General features: G+C 37.9%; 1 protein-coding gene across 4 annotated transcripts in view; it reads left to right on the forward strand.

Annotated features, from left to right (window-relative positions):
• epha4a (eph receptor A4a) overlaps window positions 1–22,543 on the forward strand; it is a 99,626-nt gene that overhangs the window by 30,526 nt on the left and 46,557 nt on the right. For 3 of the 4 annotated variants that reach the window (XM_048604329.1, XM_048604328.1, XM_048604330.1), the window contains exons 4-5: window positions 14,860–15,015; window positions 20,991–21,326. In XM_048604329.1, the coding sequence (XP_048460286.1) occupies window positions 14,860–15,015; window positions 20,991–21,326 (492 nt within the window). Of the gene's footprint in view, window positions 1–14,859; window positions 15,016–20,990; window positions 21,327–22,130; window positions 22,387–22,543 lie in introns of those variants that run through there. The other variant, XM_048604331.1, reaches the window with a different exon arrangement.

Consider the following 22,543-nt stretch of genomic DNA (forward strand, 5'->3'; position numbering starts at 1 on the left):
AAGAAGGGTCTAGGCCCGAAACGTCAGCCTTCCTGCTCCTCTGATGCTGCTTGGCCTGCTGTGTTCATCCAGCTCTGCACCTTGTTATCTCAGATTCTCCAGCATCTGCAGTTCCTACTATCTCTGAAACTGTTTTCATCTGTTGTACACTGTGTGATCGGATAACAATCAGGATGAAGTAAATTAGTTTCCTAACTGAGGGCTACCAATGGAATTCAAGAACCCCGCCCTTACTCCGACTGTAATATGGAGATTTGACCTGGGAGCTGCCTGGCCAATGATTCAGATGCTCACTACTTTAAGCAACTGACCTGATGGAGCTTAGAACAACTTTTAAAATTGTGAACAATCTCCAGAGCAATGAGGGAAAATCACAATTGAGGAATAGTCCACATGATCACTAACTACTGGCCATTTTAAATGGCCAACATTGTGAGAATTACAACAAAGGGCTGCATTCTGCCTCGTGAAAAGGAAAGCCAAAATTGGCACCCAGGTGAAAATATCCACCTCAACCCCTGTATATGTTGGCAAGGACTCTGAATATGGGACATCGTCAAATCTAATAGTCCCTGAAGCTGTCCTCCAAAAGACTCCAAAGAGGGTAAAGTGTTGGAAAGGATTATAAGAGATAGGATTTATAATCATCTAGAAAGGAATAATTTGATTAGGGATAGTCAACACGGTTTTGTGAAGGGTAGGTCGTGCCTCACAAACCTTATTGAGTTCTTTGAGAAGGTGACCAAACAGCTGGATGAGGGTAAAGCGGTTGATGTGGTGTATATGGATTTCAGTAAAGCGTTTGATAAGGTTCCACACGGTAGGCTATTGCAGAAAATACGGAGGCATGGGATTGAGGGTGATTTAGCGGTTTGGATCAGAAATTGGCTAGCTGTAAGAAGACAGAGGGTGGTGGTTGATGGGAAATGTTCATCCTGGAGTTCAGTTACTAGTGGTGTACCTCAAGGATGTGTTTTGGGGCCACTGCTGTTTGTCATTTTTATAAATGACCTGGATGAGGGCGTAGAAGGATGGGTTAGTAAATTTGCGGATGACACTAAAGTCGGTGGAGTTGTGGATAGTGCGGAAGGATGTTGCAGGTTACAGAGGGACATAGATAAGCTGCAGAGTTGGGCTGAGAGGTGGCAAATGGAGTTTAATGCGGAAAAGTGTGAGGTGATTCACTTTGGAAGGAATAACAGGAGTACAGAGTACTGGGCTAATGGTAAGATTCTTGGTAGTGTGGATGAGCAGAGAGGTCTCGGTGTCCATGTGCATAGATCACTGAAAGTTGCCACCCAGGTTGATAGCGTTGTTAAGAAGGCGTACGGTGTGTTAGGTTTTATTGGTAGAGGGATTGAGTTTCGGAGCCATGAGGTCATGTCGCAGCTGTACAAAACTCTGGTGTGGCCGCACTTGGAGTATTCTGGTCACCGCATTATAGGAAGGATGTGGAAGCATTGGAAAGGGTGCAGAGGAGATTTACCAGGATGTTGCCTGATATGGAGGGAAGGTCTTATGAGGAAAGGCTGAGGGACTTGAGGCTGTTTTCGTTAGAGAAGAAGGTTAAGAGGTGACTTAATAGAGACATACAAGATGATCAGAGGATTAGATAGGGTGGGCAGTGGGAGCCTTTTTCCTCGGATGGTGATGGCTAGCACGAGGGAACATAGCTTTAAATTGAGGGGTGATAGATATAGGACAGATGTCAGAGGTAGCTTCTTTACTCAGAGAGTAGTAAGGGTGTGGAATGCCCTGCCTGCAAAAGTAGTAGACTCGCCAACTTTAAGGGCATTTAAATGGTCATTGGATAAACATCTGGATGAAATTGGGATAGTTTAGGTTAGATGGGCTTCAGATTGGTTTCACAGGTCGGTGCAACATCGAGGGCTGAAGGGCCTGTACTGCGCTGTAATGTTCTATGTCAACAATGATGGGGATTCAACAGCCAAGATATTGTAGCTTAATGAAGAAGCGTCCAGATTTGAAACATCAGCTTTCCTGCTCCTCTGATGCTGCCTGGCCTGCTGTGTTCCTCCAGCTCCACACTTTGTTATCTCAGACTCCAGCATCGGCAGTTCCTACTATCTCTGACATAAAAGCGAAGTGTTGAAAATACTCAGCAGCTCAGATGTAATCTGCAGAGGGAGTAATAGAATGTTTTTTAAAAAAATTCTAAAGTCTATAATAAGCTGAGAAGCAGAAGAAATGAAATGTCAAGAGGGATAATGACTAGAGAAGGTAAACTTCATTTGCAATGTGGATATTACTGGCTAGGCCAGCATTTATTGCCCATCTAGTTAGAGTCAACCACGTTGCTGTGAGTCTGGAGTCACATGTAGGCCAGCCCAGGTGAGGAAAGCAATTTTCTTCCCTCTGGGTCATTAGTGAAACAGGCTTTTCAGACCATTGACAATTGTTTCATGGTCATCATTAGATCCTTAATTCCAGATTTTCATTGAATTCTGGATCCCCAGAACATTTTCTGAGTTAAAGGTCTAATGATAATACTACTAGACCATTGCCTCCCCTAAATAACAACGAAATCATTACCAATAGCTGTTGTTTGTAAAGATGGGGACAAGGGTTTTGATCTGAAATTGTTGAACTCATTGTTGAGTCTATGAAGCTATGAAGCATAAGAGCAAAAGACAAGGTGCTCTCCTTTTGAGATTACAGTTCTTGCTTACCGGAACAGAGCAGGAGGCTGAAGACCGAGAGCTCAGAATGGGCATGAAGCAGAGCATCAGGTGATTGGAAGCTTAGGGTCACTCTTGTGAGCTAAATGAAGATGTTCTGCAAAGTGATCACCCAATCATTTAAAAAAAAGCAGAGAGGACTCCAACCCAAACAGTGAATACAATATATTAAATTGAAAGAAGTACAATTAAGTCAGTGTTTCACACAGGCGTGCTTGTTGGTTTGAACAGTGAAAAGAGAGGAGGTAAAAGAGCCGGTGGTACATCCCCTCTACGTGCATGAGGTGGTTCTGTGAAATGGAGTGAGGGTGGTGAGATGGCTGGGGAGTAGATCAGTTATTCTGTAGGGTACAATCCCTTTGGAATGCTGAAAGGGAAGGCAAAGATCAGTTTGGAGGTATCATGTTGGAGGTGGTGACAATGGCAGAGAATGGTCCATTGAATATGGTATTGCTGCAGCCATTTATACTGTACATAGACATGTACTTGAATGGTAAATGATCAAGGAAGTACTTCTAATACATTAGACATGCGAGCTCTTACAGCTGTTCAATCACACGTTAGCACCCATTAAGCTACAATATCTTGGCTGTTGAATCCCCATCATTGTTGACAGAATACAGTTTGCACTAAAACTGTGACAGCACTGCTTAATATAGCTGGAAAGAATAAAGCAATGAGACTCTGCTCCAAAATTGATCTTCTCAACAGGCTAGGTAAGTAGAAAATATTTTCCTTAGACATCTATTAAAGACAAAGTGAAAAGATTTGGTTCTATTACGTGTTTATTTCCCCGAAGCCGAACCATTGGGCACCAAATCCATAGCAAAAAGAGAAGGTGCCAGCCTTCTCTGGGTGCAGTGACCAGCACTAGGTGTAATACTCTTCTTTGTTGTTGTTCATGGCATCTGGATGTAGTTGGCTAGGCCAGCTTTTGTTGCCCAGGTGAAATTAAAACAGTCCTCTGCCCATTTCAGTCCACAATCAAAAATGCAGAAAGTAAAAAGATGATGTCTTAACAGGGATTAGTCAGTGGGTCTGGATGTCTTCTTTCCCAGGTTGTTAAAGTAGGATTGGAGATAATGGGAGGATTTAACATAATTTTCTGATCTTCCCTAGGTACAGAGGGAAGTGCAAGAAGATTACTGAATTGATAAATATAGCACCTTAATTCAAGAAAGGGTGTTTTAGGGTCAATCTTACCAACTAGTTTAACATCCATGATGAGTGAAGTTTTAGACAAATAGGAGGATAAGTCAACAAGTGCTTGGAGAGGTTTGAGTTAGTTAAGGACAGCCAGCATGAATTTGTAATGGATTGATCATGCTTGTCTAACCTAACTGTATGGTTTGATGAAGTAACAGAAGATTGATGAAGGGAATACAATGAACATTACCGATATTGATTTTATGGAAGTATTTGACTTAGTGCCACATAAAAGGCTTGTTAACAAAGCTACGGCTCAGGAAATAGGAAGGTCAGTGCCAGTTCTTAAAAAAAAGCTTAGGCACAGAAAAGCGATTCATGATAAATTGTTGTCTTTCAAACTGGAGTGGTTTTCTCCAAGGGACAATGTAGGGACCTTTTTTCTTTGACCTATATAAATTATCTGGATATTGAAATATGTAAAATTTCAAAATTTGCCAAAGATAAACTTGGAGAAATGGCATCTGGTGAGGATGACACAAGTTAACTGCAATAGGAAATAAATTGATTAGTAGAATGGGCATCTGGATGGTAGATGCAATATCTCTTGTGGTGCAGTGGTAGTGTCCCTGTCTCTGTGCCAGAAGTCCCACCTGGTCCAGAAGTGTGTCATAATATCTCTGAACAGTTTGATTAAAATATCCATATAAAACAGTAAGTGTGAATTATACATTTTGGCAGAAGGAATAGGGAGAATCAAAGTAGACTTAATAGCCCAGTTCCGAAATGTATGAAGAGTTAGAGGAACCTAGGGTTTGTGTGTGCTGATCTTTTGAAGAGAGGATTTATTGATCTATTGAGAGAGGAGGTAGCAAAGTTTTTTGGATCTTGGGCTACACAAATACTGGCATTGAGTAAAAAGCAGGAAAGTCATGCTGAGCCTTTACAAATCCATGGTTAGGATATAATTAGGGGGAGGTAGTGATATAATGGTAACATCACCGGACGACTCATCCGGAACGCCAGATTAATGTATGCAAACGGGTTTAAATCCCACCATGGCAAATGTTAGAATTTGAATTAAATATAATAAATGGGATTTAATTGTTGATTGTAATGATCACTGGATAACAATTTTGTGTGAACCGAGGATGATATTCTCCATAAAAACGGAGTTATATTATCAGCAATTGTAATCTCTCATCTCTGTGTTTACTACAAATTTACTGCAGGCTTGGAATCAAACGTGTGGCCTATTGTTCAATATGGCCTGGTGGCAGGTAATTTTATGCTTCAAGGGTGCTTTTACCTGTTACTTTGATTTTTGAAAAGAACAGTCATTTGGCCAGAGAAAACCATGCAGAAAGATAAGGCAGGTGTTTGCTTAGTTGGTTCGGGGCTGATGATGTCTTGCTAATGCCAACAGTTAGGTCCACATGTGAAATTTATTTCAGTTATATAGGATAGCTATTCCCATTGAAAAGATATAAAACTGTCCAACCATTGGTTTTGCATCATAAGCGGAACTAATGGGGTAATGCCCATCCAACTTGTACTGCACTTACTTGGCCATGGCATACATTCCAGTATAAGCACAATTAAAATAAATTAGTTGTATTCATCTGTGGGAGATTGGATGAAAATTCTATGTAAATTCAGCACTGGTTTATTCTTTGCTTTTTTTATCTGTGACTCCAGGCAAGGGAGAATTTTGAAGCGATGATGCAATATTGACATTTTTTTTTTGTTTCCCGCGTGATGCAATAAAACCTTCAACACACAAGCTGTTTTGAATGAGACATTAAACTAACATACCATATGCATCATTGGGCATAAAAAGACCCTCACGCCACTATTCAAAGAAGAGCAAGAGAGATCTTTCCAGGGAATTGACAAAGATCTAACCCTGATTGAAAATCACTCACAACAGATGATCTGATCATTTTATTTCTTGCTGCCACGCAACTTGTGGTGTGCAAGATTACAAAATTATTTGGGATACTCTGAGACCATGACAAACATTATAATAGTGCAATTTTTATTTTAGTGTGCAACAAGCCCATCTTCGTCATATTTCACTATCATTTTGGAATATGGAGATAAATACTTTGGACAATGATGCTAAATATCTCCCACTTACTGGAAGATGATAAACTCAGTGATTTAAATAAAAATGTCACAGAGGTTGCTCCTCTTGGTCTAGTTGATTTCCAGTTAAAGACAATAACACAGAATGGAAGGCTATATTACCCTTGCAATGCTTCTTCATTTCAACCTATGTTTGTGTAGCAACACTGGCACACATGAAGGAGCAATTCTAGTCTATTGAATTAAGTCTTTCAATCAGACAAAAGTAAAACATGTGGGCATTATAAATGCAGGAGGAGACTGCCTGCAGATTATTCTGACATAATTTTCCAAAAGATAAGATTTTAAAAAAGGCTCAACTTCGATGTTTCAGCATTTGATAAGGCAGGTCAAGTTTGTTCTGATATTTGTGTCTGATTCATTAAAATTCATAAGATGTTGAACCAGCCAAAATTTGGCAAATTTAGCATGGGATAGTTTCCTTTGTTTCCCATACATAATGTGAAGAGTTATTGAGCAGCAACAAAAATAATTGTCAAGTGTTTTGAGACATATGATAGACTTAATAAAAATCTATATAAATATTTTCTTTTCTTTGCAAGTATGGTGATACGGGATTGTAAGAACACCCTTTGTAACTCACCAGTTGTTCTTTCAGACAGTGCAGGTTTCAGTCGGCATCATTACTACATATTTGGTAGTTTGGCTCAACATTTCATAATACCTCCGTTTTTCCTGATTTAAATTTTGTATGCAAAAGATAAACTTGCATCATAATCCAGTTCAACCCAACCACTGTAAGGCAAGTGGTTTGACTTACAGCATTCTAAAATTACATTCTGTGACAAAAGCATTCATTCATCTCAAACTAACTTGTAAGTAATCCGTAAAATTCTGCGGTGCGGAATTTGGACAAGCGAAAACAGCAAGGTACTTCAGAAATAAGACTAAATTTGACAGAGTTCTGTGCCTGAAACACAACTAATTGCTTTATGCATTTAAACCTGGGCTGCAGTATGTGATTTTCCTCCTTTGTGCAGAAGAGCTTTCTTATTTATTTTTCAGGTATGTTGATCTTGCCATTAACAGTGAAGTGAGGCTGTGGTAACATTTCAAAGACTCTTGCCACAATCGAACCATTAATAATGTAAGACTGAATTTTACCATACCTTGAGCAGCAGGAATGGAGGTGGATTATTGGTAAAAGAGCAAGGATCCATGTTAGGACGACTTCCTATTGGTCTCCTGCAGTCTGGGTAGCTTGCTTATGGTGAATGGCAAGGGAGATGGACTTCCTACTCCACAGTCAATTAAGCAGTCAATTTACATAATTAAGGCTAATTTTCAGACCATTTTGTGGGTCACGTGGTATTTTCAGGGGTGGAATGAACCCACTTCCACGAGGCAGCTACCAGCTTCATAGACAATTTCCAGCAGCAGACCGGGCGGCCATTAGAGCCTAAAGCTCTATGCCCCCCTCCGAAACCAGGGCTGTGGGCAGATATGGCAGCCCTGTGGCTCCAACAATCCCCTTGGAGTGATTCCTCCTCCATCCCATGGGGCCTACTGTCCTCATAGCCTATTTACATTTTAACTTGTACATTCCTGCCCAAAGGCATCTCCATGTTAAGGTGCCTTTGTGATTTCCTCACCGCTTCAGCGCTCATCTCTCCCAGTGGTAGTTTGAGGCTCCAGAGCTGCCAGTCTTCCGAGTTGACAGTGTCAAGAGCCTGCCCACCATCTTTTAATTGGACACTAAAACCACAGGCAATCGGGAGACATGTGGTAAAGTTGCAAAATGCAAACCACTTTTCGGTCCAATGTCGAAGGCTAAAGCTCACAGGAGAGTCCAGCCTACAGTTCCTAATTAGCATTAGTTAGATTATTATTATTAGGTCAACAAAGAGTTCACATAAATCAAGAAGACGAGTACCTTTCTTGGGTTAAAAAATATTTCAAAACAACATGGAAATATAATATTAATATTTTATTTAACTGCAAATTATCCTTATAAAAATACACTTTTAAAAGCTAGCACAATTTCCGAAATAAGCATAGTCATCTTACATATGAAGCCATATGGTGTTCACAGATGCATTCAGAGATGTATGGCAGACAGAGAGCTATATATACTTGGAAAGAAAGGTGAGAATGGTACTGATTTTTTTTAGTAAATGGTGATAAGCCAAGTGAAGTGTGGGGGAGAATGGAAAGTATTTTTAATTGAGTTTCAATTCCATGTTGTGATCGAACAGGATCCAGTAGGACAGTTTTAAAGTCTGTTTGTGCAGTTACTCTGGAAGCAATGCCATTGTGAAGGAATTTTTAGTTGTAGGTTTTAGGGCACTTTATTATCAGCAAAGGAGATTACAGGCATACATTTGGAAACAGTGAAACAACTCATTGCATAACACGAGGGGTGGTGCGCTGGGGTGGTTAATGAACTCTTTAGGAAGGCAGATAAAGTTGTTTCAGTCAGCACAGTATAAATCAAAGGATTATCATAGAATTGGAATTTACCTGCTGGCAATATTGGCCAGGGGCCCGTTCCCAGGGAATTGCTTTAATGCAGAGAGCTATGTAAACCTGCCAAACAAAATATATCTTTTTTTGCCTCAAGGTGAAAAAAAATCAAAAGATTTTAAATATCAGTTAAGAGTGACTTGGAACAGAAACCTAAAAGCAGTTAGCCTATTCTGCTGCATTTTTTTTGAATGCTAAAGTAAAACTCTAATTTCTCAAAATGATTTCTTAAGAATGGATTTGCTGTTTAGTCACCTTTGAAAATAGTGGTGAAATTCAGGCCACAGAAACAAAATTACTGCTGCTGCTTTTGAGGCTTATGAGTGAAATGGATTTGTTCTCAACTAGGTGGTCGGTGTAAGTCCATCATATAAAACTGTGAAGTTTCTGCATTAATTGGTACACCATTACATGTCTCAATCAGAGATTACACCAATTTGGTTTTGGTAAAGGAAATGTAATTTCCAAAGTGCATTTTTGAGCTAGATTAAGGGCTGCTTATCATACATTCATAAGGGAGTGCTTGATGTTGACATTTCATGAAAAAGGGTTCCTCAAACCTACCTTACCTTAATAACTGCAAACAACATCTATAAAAATTTCAAGCAATTTTCACTGACAGTGACTTTCATTGTCTACAGGTAATACATATTTAATTTAAAATTGCATTCCATTAAGTTAATGCATCAAGCGTAGTGACAGTAGTACATTATTTTATGCAAGGCTTTTCTTCTTTGCATGCTTAACGGAAAATTAGATTTAAATTCAGTGCTTTTTAGAAAGATTTTCATTTAATTTGGAGTTAGATAATTATACTGATTTTAAAATTGCAGGAGATGTTGAGTTGAATTTTTGTTTCATCTCAAATTACCTGAAGAAAATGATGGGTTTTAGATAACTATATGGTATGGAAAATCTCTATAATTTACAGCTGTTCAGAATTATGTAAAATCTTTTCATTCAGTAACTGCATGCCAGCTCTAGCTTTGCAGTTTGATCAGAAACATTCAATTTTAAAAATTGGTTAGAATTGAGAGAACACCTTCATTTTAAAAATAGCTCTTCTTTTCCACGTCCTTTTCTGAAGGTGATGAGTTATCTGAGAACTTGGTTCTGTTTATGGCAGATATTGCTTTCTAATTATCACAACTACCCCTATGCTTCTGCATAGATATGTGAGATGTCAGTAAAGCTTCCATCTTGAATTAATTTTTACATCTTTGTTTGTTGAATTCTGCTTAATTTTCCGTGGGTGCAACATTTATTTTGATTTTGCTGCAACATTATGTAGGTCAGTCTGCCTAAGCATTTACACACAGAGACTTTCCTAATTGAGATATTCATGACAAAGTGCCCACAAACCTCATTGTCTACGCACACTTAACATCATTCCTGTTCATGAAAATTATGGCTGTAATGTGGCTTTTACTGTGGCAACCAATCATAGCGCTGACATTTCAATCTCAATGTGATTAATTTCAATTCTTAGTATTTAAATATAAACAGTTTGGCTGAGGTATAAGATAATGTCAATGTATAGATTCAAGGTATCTAAATTGAATGTTTCACATTGTTTGTCAAAGGATAATTCATTACTACATGACTGTTAACTTTTAGAATAAAATGTACAAAGTCTATTATTTTAACCATCAATTATGCAAGTAACAAGTCCCTTGTGCTGTAATTTGCATGCTTAGTGAATGACCTAATACTATTTTTTGTTTGACTTTAGTTCAGTGTGGAGGGGGACAGCTTTTAACCTTTGGTGTCAAGATAATAGACTTTTAACTGAGAAAAGATTAGCTAGTGTGTTCACTTTTGCAACATGGAAAGTATTTTGCATTAAATTGCAGATAAATGGGCAAATTACTAGTAATGAGCATTCATAGTTCTTAGACCTTCAGCCTCCTCACTATTTACACGCTCACAACTAGATTTAGAGCACATCAAACATCACATTTGAATCTGCGTGATTTTAAAAAAAATAAAAATGCACTATGATGATCACTCATGGGTATAGGCTGAGAACAGCCCTGACTAGATCATTGAATAATAACAGTTCTTTGTTTCCCTAGTTGCTCAGGTTGATCCCATCTGCTGGCTGAGTTTGGGACTTAAATGGCTTTTTAAGGATCAGTATGACTTAAAAGATCAGGGATAATCCCAGGCAGACTAGCCAGCTCTTTAAGATAAAGATCTGTGCTTTTTTTGCTTGTCATTGTTTGTACAGTCATGTAAATGATTCTCCTCTCGCAAGTGCAAGATTGCTATAGCTCCTTGTTAATACATAATATTAATAGATAATACTTTATAAATCAAAATTACTATTTTATATTTGGCTTCAGTCTGTTTGTTTATTTTTACCGACATGCCAAAACAGGAGATAATAATTTGAATTTTGAAAATGCTTTCATATTTTGTAAACTACTAAGATGTGTGGTTATAACTCAAATTATCCTAATCATCAGCCTCTACACTTGTTAAGCTTTTTTCTCTGTTAAGCAAGACTTATTTACATTAGCAAGCGGAATGCCTAAACTCTGGCGTGCCCTATTAATCCTACTACTTACAATCATCCCAATTTCCTTTTTTTCACTTTTTAAACAAAAAAGGCAGTCTTATGATCAGAGACATGCAGAGAGACACATAAAAATAAAATATTGTCCCTGTAACAGCTGAAAAACTGATAGACTATGCTTTCGGATAGCCAGAAGACAAAGCTAAAAAATGAAAGCAAAACATTGCAGATGCTAGAACTCTTGAAATGAAAACACAGTGTTAGAAACAGTCAGGTCTAGCAGCATCACTGCAAGAAAAGAAAATTAATGTTCTAGGTCAGTAGCCGTTTTTTTAATCAGAATATCAAAATGTCTTGGTGCATGTTTGGATCTTTCAGTTTCAATCTAAATGTTGAATTTGCGTCGTACCCATTCATACTGTCCTTCATATTTATGGAGATCAAAAATTCATGGCTTGGTGCTCTCCAGCTCTGTTCCCAACAGACTGTGAGAGGTTAGTGCATCTGACAGCTGCCTATACAACTGCAATACATCACACATGCCCATCTGCCCTGCGCTGCTGGAAGCTCTGCCACGTGTCAACTACCCAGGAGGAAATGCGGCTCTAGTCTTCGGGACCAACCCCACACACTCCATTCAACCACTTTTTGAAGGAAACTAATAGCTTCATCATCATCTGGGTCTGGATGCCCCTCTCTGGTGGTGGTCATTGAACGTTCCAGAGGCTGTTATGTCTTATCTGATGAAACATTATGGTCACAAATGCTAATGATTCATTTCTATTTTCTTGTTAAATTGAAAGCTTGTTAAAGGAAAATACTGAGAACTCCACCCAGTCTATTAAATTAAAAAAAATCGAGGAAACTCCAAGACTGCCTATTACAGGAAGTACATTTTCCTTGGTATACATTTTACATGATACTTGTATGTTGAACTTCTTCTAATCTTATTAAAATGTTTTGTCAGGTGAGCAAATGCCATGTTTGATATAATTTTAAAATCAACGTACCAAAAAGGTTCAGGTTCTTGTCAATACTGAGATAACGGATGATGGGTAATTTTGTAGCCTAGCAACTTGTCTGCGATATGCCTGGGTGGAGTAATGAGCCAATTCTGCCGGTTGTCCAGTGACTAATGTTGCATAGTGCAAACTACTGAACAGCTGTTCATGATAGAATTCATATTTGTTACAAGAACTTCTACTATTTAATTTGCCCATTTGCATTCAAAGATGGGGCTGACCAGCTCTGACTGTCCACTGTAGAAGTTCTAGGGTGACTAAGTCAATGTGTCCCAGGAACGATGAAAAGTGGAGAATGTTTTTCTTTCTTGGTTATAGGGTCATGTACCAAGGGCTGAACTTTACCGGAGATTGGCTAACTGTTAGTTTCAGGAGTTTCTTTCCCTGAGCCCTTTTGAGTTATGCTGATCTCTGCAGCTTTTCCCATTTGGTATGCACCGTGTTTCTATGGCACCCTTTGTGCTATACTCCACTTGGCAATGGTGGAGGTACTTGCCAGTGCTAGGACCTCCCAGGATTCCTGACACTGGCACATGTTAAAGCATAACTGTCCTGCCAATCAGGAGCTCCCCTTCACTGTGTACATAATGGGAGGGGAATGAGAGAAAAGCTATTCTAAGGGCATACTTGTGACACAGCTGACGTTTTATTGCAAATACATGCTCACAATTGTAAATGGATAGCTATCATATCATGATCTGGCTGATTGACAGTCATGGAACTGCATCTATAAGAATCAAGCTACTCATATTAACCACCCTCCGCATCATACCGTCTTAGAACGCTGTCTAAAGGAATGCCTTAACACCCAACATAGCCTTAAATCTTCTCATTGTCTAAAATGATAGCGTCATAAAATGGAAAGCCTCCAAACAGTTGAAAATGTTCACCTTTTTTTCTGCTCTTGATGTTGCAAAGGAAGACTGCATTTGCCTCTGGGAACATAACTGCTTGCTCTTTGAGCACTGACACATTTAAAGTTAGTGAGTGATCATTGCACACAGCTCTCATCTGCTGGAACTATGCATCAATTCAGTCCTGTCTGACTTGTTGAGCTTGTTGCTACAGCACTCTGTCATGCAGAAGGTGATGTTCCTCAGACTCAACATCCTTGGACTATTGTGGCTGCTCTCCCGGGTCTTCGTTTTCCATTACATCCCCATGTCTTGCAATGCTCTGTCAATTCCCACCCTTGTATGTTGAGTTAGTCTCCATCACAGTTATTGGCCCTTCTCCATCCCCATGTCCATTCGCTTGACTGACTGTTGACAATCATGACAAGCTACCTAACTCTGTCTGCAAGGCAAAGCAGAAGTACTGTGTGCCTCTAAGCTCTGGCAGTTAGAGAAAAGGTAAGGGAAAGGGCAAGGCAGAGATACAGTGAGGAGCCCTGAGATGCAGCCTGCTGTTCACTGTGATGGTGCTTGTTCCTGTGCACAAAATGTCCAGCAGCAGCATTACATTGAAGGGTGCCAGTGTCCTATGAAGTGCAGCATTTTTCGTGATGTTGAGAACATAATATTTGCTGATCTGACCATATTCTCCTAACTTGCCGTTGTCCACATCTGTTCAGGAACTGGAAAGGTTCCATTCTGAGTTTCTACATTTGTATTTGTTATATATGGATTTGAAGGGGTGAATATTGAGAAATGCCATAAAGCCACCAATTATATTGATTTCATATGGACTTGTGGGCAGAACAGCTTAGGACCTTGAAGGACTGAGACCTAATAACTGTTACTCCTCAATGTCTGATATGATGGATGTTGTTACAATGTAACCTCCTAACTAGTCGCTCACATGTAATAAACGCTATCTTGTCAACTACAAAAGACTCTTCTAATGAGACCAGGAAGTTATTTTCATCTAACTTTTTTTTTCCAATTGTATATACTTTTGTGTGTTTAATTTATACTTGCTAATGATCATGATATACGAGAAATGAATAAAGTTTGCCTTTATTTTCTTGGTCACAGTAGTTAACAGTAGGATACACAATATTTGGTTCATGTTTTAAATGTTTGACGTGAGATTTTCATATGTCAACTTACACTTCTGCATTATTTTCTTGAAAACTAACCAAATGAGGAATGCATGGGCAACAGTAACTAGTGTTTCGATACAACTGTTAAAACCAGTGCAGTAGAATGTTCAGTGTTAAGAGTCTGCATTTGTTTAATCTGACTGTCTCCCTTGCCCACTTGGGTTATATTATTGTTTTTGGGATTGCTTTTGGGTTAGCATTGTTTGATGTGGAGGGAAGGCTTTGACCTTTTATACTTTCCTGTGATTCTTGATTTTCCCTCAGTAAAATCCTGAAGCTGCTGAACTATAGCCAAAAGCACCTTGTAACCTTATGCAACAATCCTAGTTCCATAAATCTTATTCACCTCTGTTACAGATTTGAAACCAAAGCCAGGGGAGATTGATAGTTTTGGTTAATCGGTTTTTGTGCAGTCGGAAGAAGTTTATTGCACCAATTCCGACTTGATAATTTTGTGACTAGTGAGGAGGATAAGTAACAAGAGGAGATGAGTTTATAACCTTCAGGTGACATAAAGATTTTAAATCCCTCTTTTCACTTTCATTCAAACCACTGCCTGTTTTAGGAGAAACATAGTCTAGTGATGACAAAATGATGACATTCAGACCAACAGAACCATTACATCTGAGACAGAAAATCTGATGGCATGTAAATGTTTTGAAATCCATCCTTTTACTCCTCTGGTTATTTACATTAACACTCCATTTCTCTTCCATTAAAAGTCCAGTGTTATCCCACTGTGGAGACTTCAAAATGTTACAAGGAGGTTCCATATAAAGCTATGTAAATAATGCAGTGACACTCCATTCTTTCTTCCAGCTTGTAAAATTGGATACTACAAGGCTTTGTCGACAGATCCAAGCTGCTCGAAATGTCCACCACATAGCTCTTCTACTCAGGAAGCTTCCACATACTGCACCTGTGAAAGGGGTTACTTCAGAGCTGAAAACGATCCCTTGTCTATGCCTTGTACAAGTGAGTCTAATTTTCATTTTACATTTTTCTCTCAATTTTCTGTTTGTTGAAGTGCGCCTAGGTCCTTCACGTACAATTCTAATAGCGAAGCAATCTTCACGTAATAAATGCGCCACAATGCATTATACATCTTTAAAAAATGAATGAACAATTGTGCTTTAATGGAACATGAATCTGAGAATTTTCATCTTTTGACAACAAAGCAGAATGCTGGCATATTACATTAAATTGTGCAGCTAAAATGGATAGAGAGTAATCATCACCTAGTGATTAGTTTAAAACAAATTACCAACAGTCAATATTTAAGTGTTACTTGAATAATAGTAGTAAAAGAGGAAAACTGCATTGTGTTTAATCTCACAAATTAAAGAAAGAGGTAAGTAGGGTAATTGACTACTGAGCAATAGTGGTTAAAGGCGCTTTCAGGAAATTGGGAAAGAACTATGAGAGATAGGAGTTCAAGGTCACCGTAGGGGACAATTCTTTGACTAGTTAATAGAGTTGCATATTGTACTGTGATGCATTTTGAAAGATCACCCTATTGAGATTCCTGTTGTGCTAGTGACTAAAGTATTAATCAAAAGGAGATGGGGAAGACATCAAAAGGCCATAGCTGGAATAGTCCAGGATAGATGCTGAGATATAAGTCAATGATGATGAGTTCAGCCAGGAAGGAGATACTGGCAGTTAAGTCTCTATCTTGCACTTATTAGTAATAATGTATAAATGACTGTATCTTCTGTTCCCTCAAATGGAATTGTTGGCTATTGGAAATTTCAACAGTACTGACGAGAGAAATTGTGTGATTGTCATCCAAGATGGAGATACTAACCTGGACTCTAGAAACTGAACTTCAATACCAAATACCTCCTGTAGAAATAATTATTTGGTATAGGTGACAGCCATTCTCTGGTTCATTTCTCAGGCAATGCCTTGACCAATTAGTCAACTTGCCTTGTTAAAATGTAAACAAAACATGGCACTTCATTGTCAATCATCATTAACTAGTGCATTAATCTGTACAAATCTGAGTTCACTTGCTAACCCTGTCATACAGTATAAATATCATTTTCCTTTTTAGATATTTTATACAAATTGGCTTAATGAGTGCAAGATGAAAACTGTGACAAAATGTATCTTTTTTTCATACACAAAATTTCCTGTATCAATGGGATTGTATTTTTAAAAGTAAAATGGCTTGATTTAACTGAAAATTGTTTGTTTGTGACTTTAGCAAATACCAAAATCTTAATTTCTTGATTAAGTAACTGGTGTTCTGCGATACATCAAACTGCTTCTTCACTCTCACTGAACAGGTACACATTAAAAAAATGAACATGGTTTGTGTAGTAGTTAAATCTAAATGCTGACTTAATTTTAATAAAATGAAATGTTAATATGGTTATCATAGTAGAATGGAATGGTATCAACCTATCAAATAGTTTGGAAATATGTTGGCAATACTGAATAATAGACTATAGAATATAATTCTGTGTTTTAATCACATTTTCAACTGAATGCAGAAAAGCCATCACATTTGCTGATGCAATGTTAATCTGAATGATTCTTTACAGCGTTCAAAATTTGCAACTGTTCCTTACCCTAACATTCACAAACATAACTTTCTTAGCAGGTAACTCTTCTATAGATTTCTTGGATTTTTCAATAATGGATTTGTACTCTGGGAACTCTTACACAAAAATAGTTGATTTTTAAAGAAATTACAATGTTTCCATGATTTCTCAGCCTTGATGTTCATAAAAAGGAACTTACGAGTATCGACAAAAAACAATTTAGAGCTAATGTTGGTACAAAATCAATTTTTCTAAATGTCCATACATCAGTACTGCTCCAACTGGAATGAGAAGAATCTATATATTAATCAAGGAGCCATTTTCAAAAGGGGTTTTTCTCTAATTTTGTATTAGCCCCAAACGAAGTTTTTTTTTTTAAGAAAGGGCATTGTCGCTGAGTTACTTATTATAGTACTAGAAACTTCAGTTCTGTCCACTTTGCCATTATTTTACTGGCAAGTCTGGAAAGAAAATAGTGACGAACAATTGAATTGAGGCCAGTGTAAATCAATGGGAACAAATATAGTAGGAAGTGCTCTGGTAATACGGTGATAGTGTCCCTCTCTCAGCAAGGAGATTTGGGTTCAACTCCCACCTGCTCCAGGGGTGTGTAATAGCATCTCCGAACAAGGTGTTTGGGAGAAAAAAGAATGCAAGTGTAATAGGTAGGTGCAATCTCCATAGGAAGAAGACATGGGGTACAGAGATTTGAATGAGATCAAGTTTATAGAGATTAGAAGTTGGAAAGCTAGCTAGGAGACCATTGGAAAAATAGAATCTGGAGCTGGCAAATAGACGATTGCGGGTAATAAAAAGGATGAACAATATTGTTGAGCTGGAATTAGTCAGTCCTTATGATGGAGAAATTTGGTTTGGAGCTCAGTTCAGAGTTAAAACCTACAGGGACTGTTGTGAAGTGCTGATTAGATGCTATAGAGACTCTATTTCATTGATTTCAAGCTTTTTCTTTTGTAATTTTACCTCCTAATTTTATTAACTATGAAATTTTGTTTTCCTAAAAGGTAATTTCCGAATGCTGTCTGTTTTTAGGAAGTTTATTGTTTGTGATCTTACTTTTGCCCTTTGCTCTCTTGACACTAGATTGTTTCCTATTCCAACTTCCATCATTGCTGACCTTTCACTCAGTCCATGCCATTTGGAACTCACTTCTGCAGGCTTGTGTAATAACTTCCCCATGAGACTGTTCAAAATTGTGACATTTATAGCAAAATGGCCAAAAATCTTGTTCCAAGCAACATTTGGAGTTGCTAATGGGCTGCAAGACATTATGCACAAAATATTTGTCAACAGAGGTTTGGAAAGAAATACATTATCCTTTTCCATTGGAATGAAGCATTAAATGTAAATCTGTTTCTCATGTTGAATGATAAATGGTGCTATGCCAGGGAAACGTTTACTAATAGGTAGTGTAATCTGAGCACCACCATTTGAATAAACTGGCCTCCAGCAAACTAAACACTTTCCATATCTGTTGAAAGAAATCTATTAGTGCTGGTGATATGTAGATGTGTCAAGAAAGATCAAGAAAAAGTATTCCTTCAAGGGTAATAAAGTAACTTATTTCTCTTGTTTACGAGCATCCATTTTCACAGATGTGCCTTTCTGCTTTCATGAGTTGACAAGATTTATCGGTTGCTTGGGCTAGCCATAGCAGCCCATCGCAGAGTACTTTTAGGATGTTATTTGGAAGTGGTGGAAGTAGGGTTTCTGAAGTCCTTCATTAAACACCTTTCAAAATTAACTCTAATGCTCAGCATTTCAAGACCCAGTTTTAAAACATATAGTTTTTTTTAAAATTGATTTTGTTTTCTTCTCTATATAATAAAGTTCCAATCTTCGAGTCCTGGAAACTCTTTCTCCACCATGTATGATCAGTGGAGAAAGATGATGGATAGACCAAATGTGAATGAGTAGGATTTGCATAACATTATTATTTTCTTCCTTTTTAAGACCTCCCCCTCCATAAAATCTTTCATCTATATCATTTTTTTCCATTACCTTACCATAGTCAATAACTCAGTTAAGTTACTAATCCAAAACAAACCAAGTAGCCATCTCTCACACACAAAACTAGGCAATTGAATGATGGTAGATGATTTGATCATGTATCCATTTACAGACCTGTCAGAACCCTGTCATCACTGACTGTCCATATTCACATCCCATCATGGTAATCGCAACTCATGCTGTTACTTGCTCTAAGCCAGGAGCATCAAGTCCAGTTGTAGTTGCCTCCCACTACTTAAGCTGCATACAGCTAACTTAAGACTGGTCAGAGCTCTAAGTAACTAGGGGCTGAATCTTAAGGGCAATTTAACATGTGCAACTCAGCTATTGCTTTTCCAACAGTGAATTCGCTGTACATTGAGGTGTACAAAATCTTTGAAGTTGTAAAAGGCGCTATAGAAATGCAAGTTCTTTGTGATAAGCCATCAGGGAACCATGTGAAGCCTTATTTTTACAGACTGTTATACTACATCAAGTTTGGATTGATTCCTGGTAGATGTTATCTTTGCAAACAGTATCCCTGTTCATTCAATGCAAACCAGGAGACTATAATCAACTATTTTTACAGCACTGCTTAAAGCATTTGGTTTAGTTCACGTCAACACATTTTAATGTAGCCATTAATCCATTTAAAGTAAACGTGAAGCATTAACCAGTGTAATTAAAAATTGTGCGTACAAGGAAACAAACCCACAAGTTAGCTGTTGCAGGCCTGCAATAAGTGATTTTTATCTGTTTATTATAATCCTGTAACAAGTTATGGCAGTACCATGGCAAGATACTTGCATGTTAAACCATTCCCTTCTAAAATCATTACATTTTAATTGTCTTTAATTTCTTCCCTCAGCGGATCAATTCCAGCAGCAAGTACATACGAATGCCACTGAACTTAGCTTTTTAAACCCAGTTCCTAGCAAGCCCAGAACCAGGTGCAAAAGAAGAAAGCTTGAGTGCACAAAATGCATGTTATCAATATTGATTTTCTCCAAAGAAGAAAGAATTATAAGGTTCTATCTGAAAGGAAATATTTTCATCGTGAGGATAGTACATGTAAATTGAAACAAAATGTAATTATAGCACAGTGCAACGCTAACCCCACATCAGCAGAAGTACTCTGAGAAAACAATTCCCTTACTGAGGCTTTTATATCTTTTACATATTGCATTAACTACACTTCATTTCCAAATAAATATTCAGCAGTAACTGCATAGTCCCATTTCCAAAACATTCCTGTCAGCTAATGAGGTTTAATAATGGCATTCCTGAGTTATTTGGACCTTAGCAAATAACCTGGAAAGACAGGTTAGAAATGTCAATATGATCATTTTGCTTAATATTAAAACACTCATTGTGCAAGAACAGTAAAAAGAGAATTTAATTGATATTTATAATTTAATTGAGTTAATAATTGTAATTGTGCAAAGCACACAGCTGGATTAGTAGGTAAATGGCTGACCTTCACTACAGTCTGCAGTATTATGCAGCCTTCCCTTTTGCTGAGCTTCATGCTTCCACTTTGTTGTGTAACCATGTCTCTCTTCTTTAGTGCACTGCTCCTCAACTCTTACAGGCAGCTGCTTCCCAGTTTTCCGCCTCACTGGTTCCCTGTTTAGACACTGTCGTGCCCTGTCCCACATAATAATAATTGACTTTTGCTTCCAAAAAGCTCTTATTCAGTGTGGGACATTTTCCCACGTGAACACGGAGCATTCTGTTGTGATGCAGTTTGAAAAGTCCAGTCCACAAAATGAACTTAGAATAAACTACAAATATTTCCACACCATTTTTAAACTACATTTATTCTTTGTTATTTTTCTAAGGTGCAATCCTTGCTCTGGAGTATTGAGCGTTTAAATGCGATTTTATTGTTTATAGTGCAGAACACAATGGAAAAGTTTATCAAGTGCAGCCAATTGCGGTGTCTGGACAAGGACTGATTTTCAGGAATTTATGCCGTGCTTATTTGTACAGTATATTGAGAAAATACTCAAAACAGCAATAGTTAATTTTGACAGAGTTCAGTAAAACTGCACTACAGAACATCACCAGTGGTACTAACATTACTGAACAGATTATATTCAATATCTGTTCACATTTCTTGGCAGCTTTATGTTTTTACTTGCTTTTTGCCCATGGCTATTGCATCGAGTTTAGAAATCCAAGATAACCAGGTTAGTATGAATGAACTGGAAGGAAGTACGACAACCAAGATGATAAAAATAAGCTTTATGTATATGTTTGAAAATATTTGACAGTGATTTATTGTCAACAAATGCCCTTAAGATGTCTTAAAGATTAAGTGAGTTGAATATTGTATCAAATTTTTCAAACAGAATAAAGTTGTCATTCACTGGATTTCTCCACTCTAACCAGGACCACCCTCTGCTCCACTGAATCTGATTTCCAACATCAATGAAACGTCTGTGATCCTGGAGTGGAGTCCTCCCCAGAGCAATGGAGGCAGGCACGACATTACCTACAATGTTATCTGTAAGAAATGCAGCAATGACCTCAGCCGCTGTCATCCTTGTGGGAATGGGATTCATTTTGTCCCCCAGCAGACTGGCTTGAAGAATACCAAGGTCTCCATCACTGATCTTCAGGCTCACACCAATTACACCTTCGAAGTTTTTGCAGTCAATGGAGTAACAAATTCAAATCCTAGCCATGACCAATCTGCCTTAGTCACTGTCACAACCAACCAGGCAGGTAGGTATGAAATTACATAACTTTCATAATTGTTGCTGTATTATTTGAGATTTTAACCATTTTGCTTTTGAGAAGTATCACCAGAAGTATTTTCACTGTGTCTGAGGTCACATTAGAAACATTCAAAACTTAGGTCAAGTTCTTTGTGAAATTTTTGTGTTCATGAGGTGGAAGGCTTTTGGCCCAGTACTGAGAAAGAGTGCATCCCTAGTCGGGTACTCGCTGAGCAACATCGGGCATTCCCTGGCCAGGTGTTCCATAGTCAGATGCACATTAATATCCTTCATGCACTGTTCCATCAGTATGTCAGTTTCAACCTCAGAGCAACACCAATTTGATATTGATCCAAATATCCAGTTGTATAACTGGAATGAGATTACCACTCAGGACAATTTTGCACTGTTAAACATATTCACAGTTCACAAACTCATTCTACATTGCCCAATAACAAGTAAAGATATTTATTGAGCCACATTTGAACCCAAATCCGGAAGGCAAAAGGCAGTTGAAAAGTCACCAGACACTCAGTTTAACTACATTCTTAAAAGTGATTTATTTGGAATCAACAGAATAATCCTTGACCCATACATTCAGTAAAGAACCATGACCTCATAATATTATGAGTCTTAATGGTGTGGCCAATGATTTGAATTATCAACCAGTGATGCTGTTACAGATTCAAGCATAATAATAAGTAGAGTCTCCTAAGGCAGGGAGCATCAACATGAAGTTCTCTTTCTGCTTAAATGAACCATACTTGAAACCCACAATTATAGATTAAACTGTTTGGTTTTTTTTTCCAAGCCTAACTTGAACAAGGACCAAAACTATGAAGACATCTATCTGCTTATTTGCGAAACGCTTCAATGATTTTCCGTCCTCCATTTATAAATTCAAAGCAATGCAGTTACTTTAAATACTAACTTCGAGCATGTCCTGGGAGTCCTTCATGCTTTTCATGCAAGCTCAGTGATGCAAATATCAATTTTTTATTGATTGTACACTGTCTAGACTGCTCCAGTTACTTGATGTGGTTTACCTTATAGAGAATACAGCCAACAATTATGATTTAAAACAGATTGTTTTGAGAAACAACTATGCAGAAACAGATTGATCACTTTTTAAAGAAACACATCGAGATAGTACTTTTGTGGTAGAGAAATCAATTAGTCGAAAGTTGGATCTTCCTGAAAGGCTACAAGATGCCTAGGTATTAC

The sequence above is a fragment of the Rhincodon typus genome, chromosome 13 (assembly GCF_021869965.1).
Source record: "Rhincodon typus isolate 14 chromosome 13, sRhiTyp1.1, whole genome shotgun sequence".
In the NCBI taxonomy this organism is placed as follows: Eukaryota; Metazoa; Chordata; class Chondrichthyes; order Orectolobiformes; family Rhincodontidae; genus Rhincodon; species Rhincodon typus.